This window comes from Micromys minutus (assembly GCF_963924665.1).
Source record: "Micromys minutus genome assembly, chromosome: 11".
NCBI classification, from domain to species: Eukaryota; Metazoa; Chordata; class Mammalia; order Rodentia; family Muridae; genus Micromys; species Micromys minutus.
The window spans coordinates 50,157,013-50,169,308 of NC_137980.1; the positions used below are offsets into that span (position 1 = coordinate 50,157,013).

At 43.9% G+C, this 12,296-nt stretch overlaps 1 protein-coding gene across 2 annotated transcripts in view; it reads right to left on the reverse strand.

Moving 5' to 3' along the window:
• Positions 1-12,296, reverse strand: part of RPN2 (ribophorin II) — a 42,751-nt gene that overhangs the window by 8,253 nt on the left and 22,202 nt on the right. For both annotated transcript variants that reach the window (XM_080925726.1, XM_080925725.1), the window contains exons 10-13: positions 5,712-5,803; positions 3,817-3,931; positions 1,574-1,768; positions 473-559 (exon numbers count right to left, since the gene is read on the reverse strand). In XM_080925726.1, the coding sequence (XP_080781852.1) occupies positions 473-559; positions 1,574-1,768; positions 3,817-3,931; positions 5,712-5,803 (489 nt within the window). The remainder of the gene's footprint in view (positions 1-472; positions 560-1,573; positions 1,769-3,816; positions 3,932-5,711; positions 5,804-12,296) is intronic.

The window sequence follows — 12,296 nt, forward strand, 5'->3', positions numbered from 1 at the left end:
AAAGCCTTTCCTTACTTATCCAGGTTGGTCCTCATAACCTCTGATGGGCTGGGTAGGGCTTTCTTATTTTGTTTATTCACAAAGTTTCATTTTATTTTATTTATTCACAAGAAAGGGGAGTGGCCTGAGACAGTCAAGAATCTGCCTAGGACAGTAACGCCCTGCCCCCAGGTGCGCTCTCAGTTCTTAGTCTGACTTACTTAGTAGAGAGGATAACGTGAACCCTACTCACGCCTCAGACTGCCCTAGTGGGATGGGTTGGGACCCAGTGTCATCTTTGCTGTGCTTTCTTTCAGCTGGAAGGCAGGACCACCAACTCGTCCTCTCAATTCCCAGAGTAGTAAGATTCACACCATAAAGCACCACATGCAAACGGGCTAAAGGGCCAGAGCCACAGCCCAGAAGTTTGCAATTTTCTCTCCCTGGGTCCATTTCAACTCTAGGCTGAATGGTTAACACCTCTGGACTTTACCTGAATTTCCTGTTTTGGGGTAAAAAGATTCTGGGACAGCACAGTGGAGGGAGCTTCTTCTTCAGGGAACTTGATGACCACATCAGCCTGAGAAAACAGACCAGTTATTGAGGTGCAGGGTAAGAAGAGGCCAAGCCCATGACTGAAAAGGCTCTCCACAGTTCAAGTCATCTCTCATCCATTAGCAGACAATCAGAGGCAATGAAAATCTCAAGGACAAACCCAGTTTTTGCTAAAAGTGCCTTTTAGAGCAAGGATTCCAATTTCCTACTAGCTTAGCGGGAAAGCCTGCTGCTTACTACAGAAAGCCCAGCCAGAGTAAAGGCTGTCACAGTTGCAACTAAGACACTGCCAGGTGTCCTTGGGAAGTGTGTCTCATCACATTAAAAAAAAAAAAAAATGGCACAAAAGTATCGAGTCCAGGAGAAGAAAAAGAATCTTGAAAGTAGCAGGAGAAAGGCGGCTTCTCCTTTATTCTGCATGGAGACAGTCCTGTCTGGCTTTGCTAACTGCCCTCTGCTACTTCCCAGACCCATCATTTCCTGCTCCTTCAGCAGACTAAAGGCTCAGAAGCCTCTTGTCACCCCAAGAGCGCACACTGAGCTTCTCTGAAGGCTGCTCCCTAACATGCACTCCCAGATGCTATTCCAAGAAGCCAGCCAGCAGTTCTTTACTAACCCCTTGCTCCAAAGCTGCATCTCAAGTCTCTGTCATGAGAACTATCAAAAAAGTAAGGTCTGTAAGGAAGAGCCATAAAACCTGCAGTACAATCACACAATCGGTGGACAGTATTAACTAGCATCCTGTACACCCAGCTTATTCACTGCTCTCTTCTTCCCCAGGCTACAACAGATCTCAAAGGCTAAGACCATATTTGTTCATATATGCCCAGTGCCTTGATATAACTAGAAAACCTCTTTCCAATAAAGTAATTATAGAAAGTCACAGGATGTGTGTATTTCATTCGTTTGTTTGATCACTACTTATTAGACATGTGCTATGTGCTAAGGCCTCAGTGTCTGACCCTCTGTCTCACAGCATGGCTGTCGGTGTGAGAAGCAGCGCTGCAGCCCCTCACCTAGGCACCTATCAGGCACATACCACGTTCCAGAGGATTGGGTTCTTCAAAGTGGCATCCCCGATGATTAAGTAGAGTGTGTAGGTGCCAGAGGCAGAGTCAAACTCAATCTTTCTTTCAGAGGTATCCAGTTCAAACTTATATACATTCTTGTTATCCGGCTCAGCAACAAACACCACTTCCTGGCCAGTCTTCTGGTTATGAAGTCGAACAAATGTCTGAAGAGTACAAGAATCCCATCTGATCAGAGGGTCCAACACTGAATAGTCAGTCAGACCTGCTCCTCAGAGGGGAAGGAGCAGCCATCTGACCCTAGCTCCTACCCCAGACAACCTTCTGCTTGAATAGAGAGAGAATCTTGACTTAGCTGTCCAGCAATGCTCAGTTGTTCGGCGGCTGAACGTCCAGTGTGAGCATTTGCTCTCCTGCTAGCTCTGGCTGCTCTGCTGCCCAATTAACTTCTTCACCAGGGAGTGAGGAGAGGGAAACGAGGTGCGGCATGAGGCTCACTTTCAATTTTCTAGTGTTTCTAGCTCAAGATGTAGCAGTGGAGGCTCTGCTGTCGATAACAAGGCAGAGTTCTAAGGGGACAGAGCAGCCTGGTGTGACAGGGAGCTTGGCTCTGAACACAGTGCCTGGCTCCATCACTTAGTAGCTGAGTAGGTCACTTAACCCCCTTGTACCTTGACTTTTCCGTCTTTAACAGAGATATTGACTATGCTGGGGGCCTGTGTGTGGAGGTTTTATAGCAGTGCCTGTAAAGCCTGCTGTAGTCAGTTATGTAGGAAACTAAGGCCTTTCCACTGTGTATCAAAACTGCAACAGAATTCAATATCCACACAAGGGTTTCCTTTCAAGGGCTTTAAGGCAAAGAATTCAACAAGACAAGTGGTTGGCTCTAATTCATTGGTTAGAAGGCTAGAGCATTAAATGAGTTACCATAGCAACCCAGCTAGCACTGGACCTACACACAAAGCATAAATCTCATTTGTGAGTCCACACAGCAAACTGTTGAGAAAAGGGAGCCCACAACACAGAGCACCCTGACTATAGCAATCCATCTTATCCAGGGTGGAGAGAAGACGCCTGTCTTCCACCTGTACTGCCACACTCATCTTCAAAATGTCACACCACGTAGTCACAAATTACAGAAAGGACCTGGGAGAACCCTGACAAAGCCCCACCTCCTTACATATCATCCTTACCATCCACCCTGGTTTAATCTTCTCGCTTCTCTTCATTCCCTTCCCCATGCTATGTGGCTGGGAGAGAACTGGGAAATGCTGAGAGGCTGACGTGCTTAAGTCGGTTTGAGTATAGGTCCTGGCTAAGCTACCTGGACTTTGTGGGTCAAAGACAGGGAGAAACTGAACAGGCAGGGCTGTTCTAGTGGCAGAGGTATACACAGCACCTATGGCCACAAGAAACAGGGCCTGCAAACAAACCCGCCCCAGTGGCCCATGGGCTCCTGCTAACATCAGCACAGCACACCAAAGTCCACTGGTTTTGACAATGTTTGTTTTTCAGTACTCAAAATATTTACCTAAAATTCCCTTTGTACAACACCTAACCACCTATGTGACATGGTCAAGAGCAGTTCTTGAGAACTGAGAAGGACTAGAGAGGTGGGAAGCTAGGGAAGATGTCTGAGGACAAGGACACTCCTGGGGAAATGGTTTAAAAATCGTCTTTAAACACCACTACTGTGTGTGAGAAAGAATGGTCTATGCACAGGAGTGCATTGTATTTGTTTGTGGTTGTTCTGGTTTTGCCTGGGTTCAGGGAGGGAACTCAAGTTGTCAGGCTAGTATAGCAAAAACATGTACCCACTGAGCCACACTGCTCAGTTAAATTCTAAGCACTATGAAAATTGAACATTAAAAGCACATGGTTCTTAGCAAGGCCGTGAGTGATGCTGGTGAGCACTGAGTGGGAGAACAGCCACCTGCCGGATGGACACAGCAGAGCTGAACAGAGCATGAGAGAAAAGCGTATTTCTCCAGGGAAACCTTGAGCTTATATTCCTGCCTCAGCTACCCCAAGCTTCTAAGCTGAGCTAATCTTTTTCCTTTTCCCAAAAACACATGGACTTCAGAGAATGGTTCACAATCACAACAAAGGGCGTAGTGGAACATGGGACAAGCTGACGTGACTGTCAGGTGCAGTCAGGCTCCACAAACAGTAACATGACATTTGCATCTGTGCCAGCACTACTGCTCTGCTGGACATTCAACTTCTGGACAGGAGAACAGGGCCACTTCCTGACCTGGTGAGGGGTGAGCTCCGCACCGGTGTTCACATCTACCAGCTGGAAGAACAAGGCAAAGTTCTGATGGCTGTCCGCGACGAACGTACCCTTGGCTTTGGCTGGGTAGGTCACCCTGGAAGAGATTATTTTATATATGTATCAGTCAGTCTTCTCATAGCATCTCCTTGTCCAAAAACAGGGATAATAGCCTGACCAGCCCTGTCCCATTTCATCACTTCCATAGTGGACCAACTATCACACAAAACCCTCTGTGGCCCAGTAGTGAAGTGGATCAATGCAGCTGTACTGAAGAGGCATGTTCTTTTCTCTCTTTGTTTTATTTGTTTGTTTGGTGCTAGAGCAAGAACTCAGGGTCTCGTGTATGCAAGGCAAGGTGGACCAGAAAGGTTGGTCAGAACACTAAGCTAACAAGTTCACTTGAGTGACTCGTGCTCCTAACTGACCCAGCTCAGGTGCAGGAGGCCCATGTGCACGCTGTGGGCTGGCAGAATGCAGAGGAACAATCACGGGGTGACGCCAGCAGCACTGAGGCCGACAGGAGCAAGAGGCTGGGACAGAAAGCAAAGAAGGGGTGCTGGGCCTTTTCTTTTTTATGCTTTGTTTCCTGGACTGTCTCAGTTTATTCTTCTGCTGTGAAATTGGCTTTTAAAAAGACATTTTTTGAAAGGCAGACCCGAAGAGGAAGGCTGTGTTTCCACAGAGTCTCCTGGGGCTTAAGAGAAGGACAGCCAAGGATCAGCAAGCCAACTGGTTACAGAACTCACACCTGGCTTTGTTTTACAGTCTGTTTATATTGACTCACGAAGACCAACTCACAGAGAATTAACTTTGCAAACGACTTTTTCAGACATTATTGTAGTGCATTCTCAAACAGTGCTCTTATCCCCACAGGGACAGAAAGTCCATCTCTACAGGACTCACAAGGGAAGAGCTTGGCTTAAAGCATGCCCTGACTTCAAAACAGCTTCAGTGCTCAGCTCCCTCTACAGCCACTCCATCAGAGTAAAGTTGGGATCTGAATTACACCAAAGATACAGAACAGCCATTCCACACTCCTCCCCACAAAAATAGGGGTGTAGGTGATACTAGCATTCTGGCCAACCCTGATCAAATGTTAATGACAACTTCAGCACCACATATATTAAAAACATGTCATGATACAGAGAGTATCATGACTTGTGTGCAAAGGTAACCTGCAAATTTGAAGTGTTCCATACTTCTATGTTAAAATGTTAATGGCTCCCCTAGGAGTTTGCACTTAAAAACAAAACTCTGAAGCCTCAGGCTACCAGGAGCTTCTGTGTAGTGGAGAGAAACACTAGTCCCACAGCAGAGGTTCTCAACCCATTGGTCACCTAAGACCATAGAAAAACACATGCATTTATGCTACAACTCATTAGCAGTAGCAAAATTGCACTTATAAAGCAGCAACAAAAATAATTTTATATTTGGGGTCACTACAATATGAGGAACTGTATCAAAGGGTCACAGCATTAGGAAAGTTGAGAACCGCATAGAGTTCAGTCTAAGGCTTTCAAACTGGGTTCAGACCTACCACTGGCCTGAAAGAGTTTTCATTAGGTTCTATCAAAAGCTTATTCAGGACTCTAAAGATAAGACTGCAGTGAAATACAAATTAACCACCGTTTCCTCTGAATTAAATTCTGTGAATGATACAGTAGACTGGAGGTTGAGACCCTGAAGTAACAGAGGTGGCTCATGACCAAACACTAGTATGAACAATCCCCACCTGCTACCCACACACTAGTATCCCTAGAGCCACCATGGAAACTGTAGTCTCCTGAATTTGGGTGAGGGGGCACAGTGACGCGGCATGCTCTTTCCAGCTCTGAAGCTTAGGATCGGTAGCGCCCAGGCGGCACCCCACTTACCGGGTGGTTTTGGGTGCTATGCTCTGATCCTTATCCACAGTGGAAAGATCAACATTTGTGATGCCAACTTCAGTGGAGATCTTGACTCTAAGCTACAGCAAAACATGAAAGAAATTCATCAACTGATTGGCACGGGACATGTACACCCAAAGCCTTCCTCTGTGTATGTGTGTTCCCATGCACACATGTAATCCAGAATCTCCTACATTGGTAGATAAGAAACACCACCAAGTCACATCCACAGACCACAATTTTCTACTTTTTCCTTCCTTTCTTACTTTTTGAGATCATCTCATATGGCCTAGGTTATCCCTGAACTATGTAGTCAAGGATGGCCTTGCACTTCTGATCCTTCTGCTTCTATCTCCTAAATGATTGGTTGGAAAGAAAGGTGTGCCACCATATTCGTTTTACATAGCTTTGTATATGCTTGCCGAGCGTTTTACCAACTGACCTATACCCCTGCCTTAAAATGTTCTTCTCTTAAAAATGAATAAAGGCAGGAAAAGAATTCTAGGACAAGAGTCTTTGAGACCATTGTAACCCTGGCCCACGTGGCCAGAGAGCATCTCTCCCCAGCCCCATCCTGAGCCCAAAAACGTAAGACTCTGGCTCTTGTTCTTCATCACATCTCTAGCTTTGACATGTATTTTAAAAGGCAGAAAAGCAGTGAAAGGAGTTAATGTGAGAGCCTGGCGGTGGTGGTACTCGCCTTTGATCCCAGCACTCAGAAGCCAGAGGCAGTCAGTCTCTGAGTTCAAGACCAGCCTGGTCTATAGATTGAGTTCCAGGACAGCCAAGGCTATACAGAAACCACCTTGAAAAACCAAAAAAAAAAAAAAAAAAAAAACATGCATGGAGAGTTTCTTACATAGTAATGTCTAAATAACTCATGTCGGGGAGTCCTACCAACCACAAGGATTTACTCAGTACGTGTGCTCTATGGAAGGTGCTGCTTCATAAAGCCAGGTCATCTGCACAAGAGAAAGGTAGTGCTATTTCAGATATAGAGATCAAAGACCACAGAGGGTATGATATGCTGCTCAGGCCGAGGTCCCTCACTGTCAGCCTCTGGCCTCCTACTGAGTTTGCATCAAGTCACCCTCCCCACAAAGATATAAGATGCCATGGTTAATCAGGTAGTTCCCGCTCTCTACAGTGTATGGGGTAGCACACTATGCCTTTGTTCCCCTGGAGTCACAGGGAAGCATAAGATTTCCTTTGACCTACAAAAGGTGAGCAGAAGGAAACTATACTACTTCTTTGTGGAAGTCTTAGGAACACAGACGACGTGCAGACGCAGCCTTGCTCCTTTAGTCAGGCTTCCCGAGTGAGATGACATGAAACAGGGCCTCCAACTGACTCAATAAGGACTCCTGTCATAGGCAAAAAAGAAACCTTGGTTGTTTCAAACCAGTAAGATCTGGAATCTGTTCTAAGTGCAAACCAGACCATCCTGGCTCTTCCTTTATAAACATTTCTAAAAAGAGAAGCTAGCTAATGCCAGGAAATAAACTTTAAAGTTAGGTTAAAATAAATGTAAATACCCCAAAGATACAGAAAACATGTTAGAAATCTAAGTCTGTATGTGTAAATTATGCAAACCCAAGGCACATTTTTGCGCACATGTGCAAATGTATCCATGAACCTTCCAAATATGACAGGCTTGAGTGGAACACGGAGAGATCCTTGGCAAATCCAGTCCCTTCTTTAACTGTTGGGATCAAGGAAAAGAGCAGCCTGCACAAATAATGGAAGGAGAGCTGTGGCATTTTCTAAGGTGCCAGATCAAGGTATCATAGCTCAAATCAAGAAAAAAAAAATTAAAGAAACCCTTTTTAGCAGTCTTTTCTCTTGCTTCAATTAAAAAAAAAACAACATTTTATGACAGCAGCCTTGGTTATCTGGCTGAATAATTCTTCTTATGGACACACAGAGACTCACTGCCAGAATTCTATCTGGCACCACAGCCTGGCAATGAGACTTCATGTTATGGCAGCAGGGGAAGGAGGAGCAGACCAGCAAATGGACAAACCACAGGGAGAACTCAACTCTCCACACACCTCACAGAGACAAGTCACAAGAGCTATAGCCCCCTCCCCCATACCTCAGCACACACAGGGTAGGCTCAGAATTAGAGCAAGCTTTCCTATGAGGTCAGTCTACGGAGGTTCTTGGCATTTCTATCAAACAATAAGCAAAAGCTTATTGGAAAGCTCAGGCAAAGATGTTGCCCAAGAAATGGGAACAACAATATGGCCTGTCTCCCACATGAGCCTTAACCAGGTTGCTGGTACACAAGACGCTTCAAAAGCAGACACACAAAGTAGGTGTGTGAAATGTTCTATGTCAGGAAGGCTAAGCAGGTTAGAGGACTCAGGCAGTCCTAATTTGGGGAGAAATTAGTTATAATCCTTGCTGTAAAAAGTCTGTCTTCAAGTTAACTACTGTGCTGTTATCAGTCACATTAACCAGATATTTCCTTCTTCGTTTTTCTCAAATCTTTCTCTTAAGGTGTCATTTACTTTGTAAATATGATCACAGAAAAACCATCCTAAATGTGCATAAACAGGAAACTAAGTAAATAATGCTACATGAGTATTATGAAGTACCGTGGAACAATTTAGGAGACTAGCTGTATGGACACACACTGCCATCACTGCCGCTGCCTGCACAGCTAACCCAGTAGTTTTACCTCAGCACCCGTGAGCACAGGCAGCGGAGAACTGCCAGGCTTGCTGGAGGCTGAGGACTGTGTGGCTTTCAACAGACCCCCAAGGGGACGAGCTGGAAGCCTCTACTGTGATAAACGAGTATAACTTTACCAAATGATCCCTCCACAGCAAATAAGAAAGGTTTTTTTCTATTACTTTAAAAATATATATTATTTTAAATTACATGTATGTGTCTGAGTGTGGTTACTATGTACACGTGTGTACCAGTGTCCTTTGAGGAGAGAGCTATCAGGTCCTCAAGAGCTGGAGTTATGGGCATTGTGAACTGTCTGATGTGGATACTGGGAACTGAATTCAGGGCTTCTGGAAGAGCAGCCAGCACTCTTAAGCCTCCAGCCTCATCTTTCCTATTTTCTAAGGACCAAGAAGCTACTGATGATAGACTTCTCCAAGAAGGACAAACAGAGAATGGCAAGACTCACATTCATTATTATTTGTCTGTACTTTGAAAAAAAAAGCACACACCCACATGTATATTTAATTCCTGTTTTTAAAATTCCAGAATAGTCTGGACAATGTGAGATATACATATAAGTCTTTTGTTGTTTTGTTTGTCTAAGATGAAGTTTCTCTGTGTTCCTGGAACTTGCTCTTTAGACCAGGCTGTCTGTCGGTGAACTTGAGTTCCACCTGCCTGTACCTCCAGAGTGCTGGACCAAAGGTGTGCGCCACCACTACCCAGCACATACAGCCTTTATATACATTATTTTTAAATTTGAAATAAAATTTTGATATTTTTCTCTCCTCTTCCAACTCCTCCCGGATCTTCTCTACTTCCCTACCCACCCAACTCTGTGTTGTTTCTTTCTCTCAAAACAGGCAAAAACAGAAACAAAACAAAAAGATGTGAAAATGGGAGAGGGACTTGTAGGGAGGAGAGGAACTGACAAGGGTGGGAGAGGACTGAGAGAGGATGGGGCAAATGTAGTAAAGATGCACTGTGTAGGAGGCTGGAGAGACGGCTCAGTGGTTAGAGCACTGACGGCTCTTCCAGAGTCCTGAGTTCAAATCCCAGCAACCACATGGTGGCTCACAACCTTCTGTAATGGGATCTGATGCCCTTTTCTGGTGTGTCTGAAGACAGCTACAGTATACTTATATATAATAAATAAGTTAAAACAAACAAAAAAAGAATCAGACAATCCTAAATATAGCAGCAATAAGGAAGCCATCAAGTTTCTTAACCATGAGCAGAAACACAGCCATCAAAGCCTGCTCATCAAGATTCTACTGAATGTTTGTTCTGGAGGAAGCCACCTCAGGAATTCCCAGACTATACAGACACATGGAATGCGTACAAGGGCAAACTGTAGTGAACCTGAGGAATTGGGCCCGTGTTCCTATTTTAAAAGGCTGCCAGACGACAAGCTCTCTCTGCTGCACAGAAGCACTGCAGAGCTGTTAGCAAATGGACAGAACAGCTCAAACCTTTGCTCCTAAAAAATCTCACAACATTGGACTTCTGCAGACACTCAAAGAAAAGCATTTCTATGCACTCTTTTCCAGGAAAAGAGTGCAATAAAACCATAACTTTCTCAGGCCTGTTTTGAGACTCTGGTGTAGGACACCAATATAGTTAACTCTTCCTTCAAACCAGTGCTGAGGGGTTGGGCTCAAACAGGAAAAGGGCCATGTGTGCACTGTAATACAGCTGGGCCTGCTTCACACAGCACACCATCCCTTTCATTGCTTGCGCTGTAAACTATATTCATACATCCTCAAAATGTTTAAACACCAGCAAACATAGTCTTTGCTCTGAGAGCACTAACTTCCCCATATGGCTTATTACTGTCATAAATGATGGTGCATTAGTGGCAATTAATGCAATGAAAACTTCCACCCCTCCCAGCCAGCCCAGTATCAATGGGTACAATTACAAGTTTCCACACAAATCACTGCTAATGCACTCTGACCCATGTTGGCATCTCTAAGGGGGAGCAAACAGGACTTACTGACCTGCTCCGAGGCTCTAAATGTGATTATTACAGAAATTACATAGTGCAGCTGTTTATAAAGCAAGAATCAAAACACACACACACACACACACACACACACACACACACACACACACACACACAAATGGACACACCGAGCTCCAATGTGATAAAGTGAAAGAGGAATTTTTTTCTACTTATCCATCCCTGGACTTTCCCTGGGCAGGACAATAAAGGGTCTCAATAAGGGCTGGTGATAGCTGCATGAACAGCAATTAGGCAATTCTGCTATTTTGTGCTTAGCTTTTCTAACAACTACAAAAACACTTGGACGAACAGCAGACATGACACTTCAAGAAGCCACGTGTTATAATAACCCACAGGGTATTACTGACTTATAGACAAAATAAATTAATAGAATTTGAACTTTTGGGTCCAAAAATGAACCCTTAAATTTGTGGCCAATCAAGTTCTGATAATGTCAAGAAAATTCAATGAGCAAAGAGGTCTGCCACAACACAACGGCACTTAGACAATTGGGTCTCCACACCCAGAGGAAAGAGGTCAGAGACACACAAAACCATCTCAAAGCCCATCAGAGACCTCGGGTTAAGAGCTTTTGAAAGTATAAAATTCTTATTAATAATAAATAATAAACTTTGGTTTAGAAAATGGTTTCTTATATAATCTCTAAATTAGAAGTGACAAAAGAAAACTGATAAATTAGATCAAAATCTTTTGTGTTTAAAAACACAGTATCAAGAAAAACTGAAGACAACTTAGAGGGTGGGAGAAATTTTCTGTAAATCATGCATCTGAAAAGGAAATTATAGCCAAAGATAGAGAAGCATATGGAAGTAGAGGTATGTGGGGGTGGGGCTGATCACTAGCATCCACATGGCCCCAAGAGCCACCCACAGCTTCAGTTTCTGGGGATCCAATGCCCTCTTCTGGCCTCTGTGGGCACTAGACACACTAGGTGCACTTAGATACACACAAGCAAAATACTCACGCATAAAAATAAATCTTAAAACACAGTGTTTAAGTACCAGTACTAAACATAAATAAACAACATGGTTTTTAGTCAGCCAAAGAAATAAAGTACCTCTCTACACACATACATAACAGAAAAAAAAAAACAAAACAAAACAAAAAAAAAAACAAAAAGAAATACCACTCTACAATTTAGAAAAAAAGATTTAAAACTTGTGTACATCAAGAATCCATAAAATCATACTGAGAAGAAACCTGAAGTTTAGATTTAGAACTATGGCTCAGAGTCTAGAACACATGCTACTCTTGAAAGCCAGTCAGACAAAAGGAAAGAAACCTAAGCGGCCCAGTAGTCACAAGAACAGCACTCAACCTCACAACAAACTAAAGAAAATTCACAAGGAACACCCTAGACAGCAGATCGTAAGCACAGACAACGCCAGCGTTGGAGAGAGTACAGAGCAATTGGCAGTGTCGATCTTGGAAGACATTAGAGTGGGCTGTGCAGTAGTTGGTGAGTGACTAGAAATGAACACAAAGGAAGGGAAAAAGCCTGAAGTGCGAGCCGAGCAATGTCGCTAAAAAGCTATTTTCCAAGGCACAGGAAGAGAAAGACGAGGTGGCAAGGAAAGCAAGGGTCATGCTGCAAATAAGGTCTCTTCAAGGAAACCGTGATAAAATCATCTGAAATGTAAAGGCTCAAGATACACAATAAATTAATTTCACCCAAACTATGTTCTAGAGAGTGGGTCGGATCAGCTGTCTGTGCCCAAAAGGTCAGACGTGAGGCGATGACTGGAGTTACAGAAAACATCTTCTTTCTGCTAAACGTCAAAGTAAGTATCTACCCAGTAAATAAGTCCTGCTGTTGAAAAGGTCAAACCTTCTAAATGCCTATTCTTTTTATTTAAAGAGAATGTCAA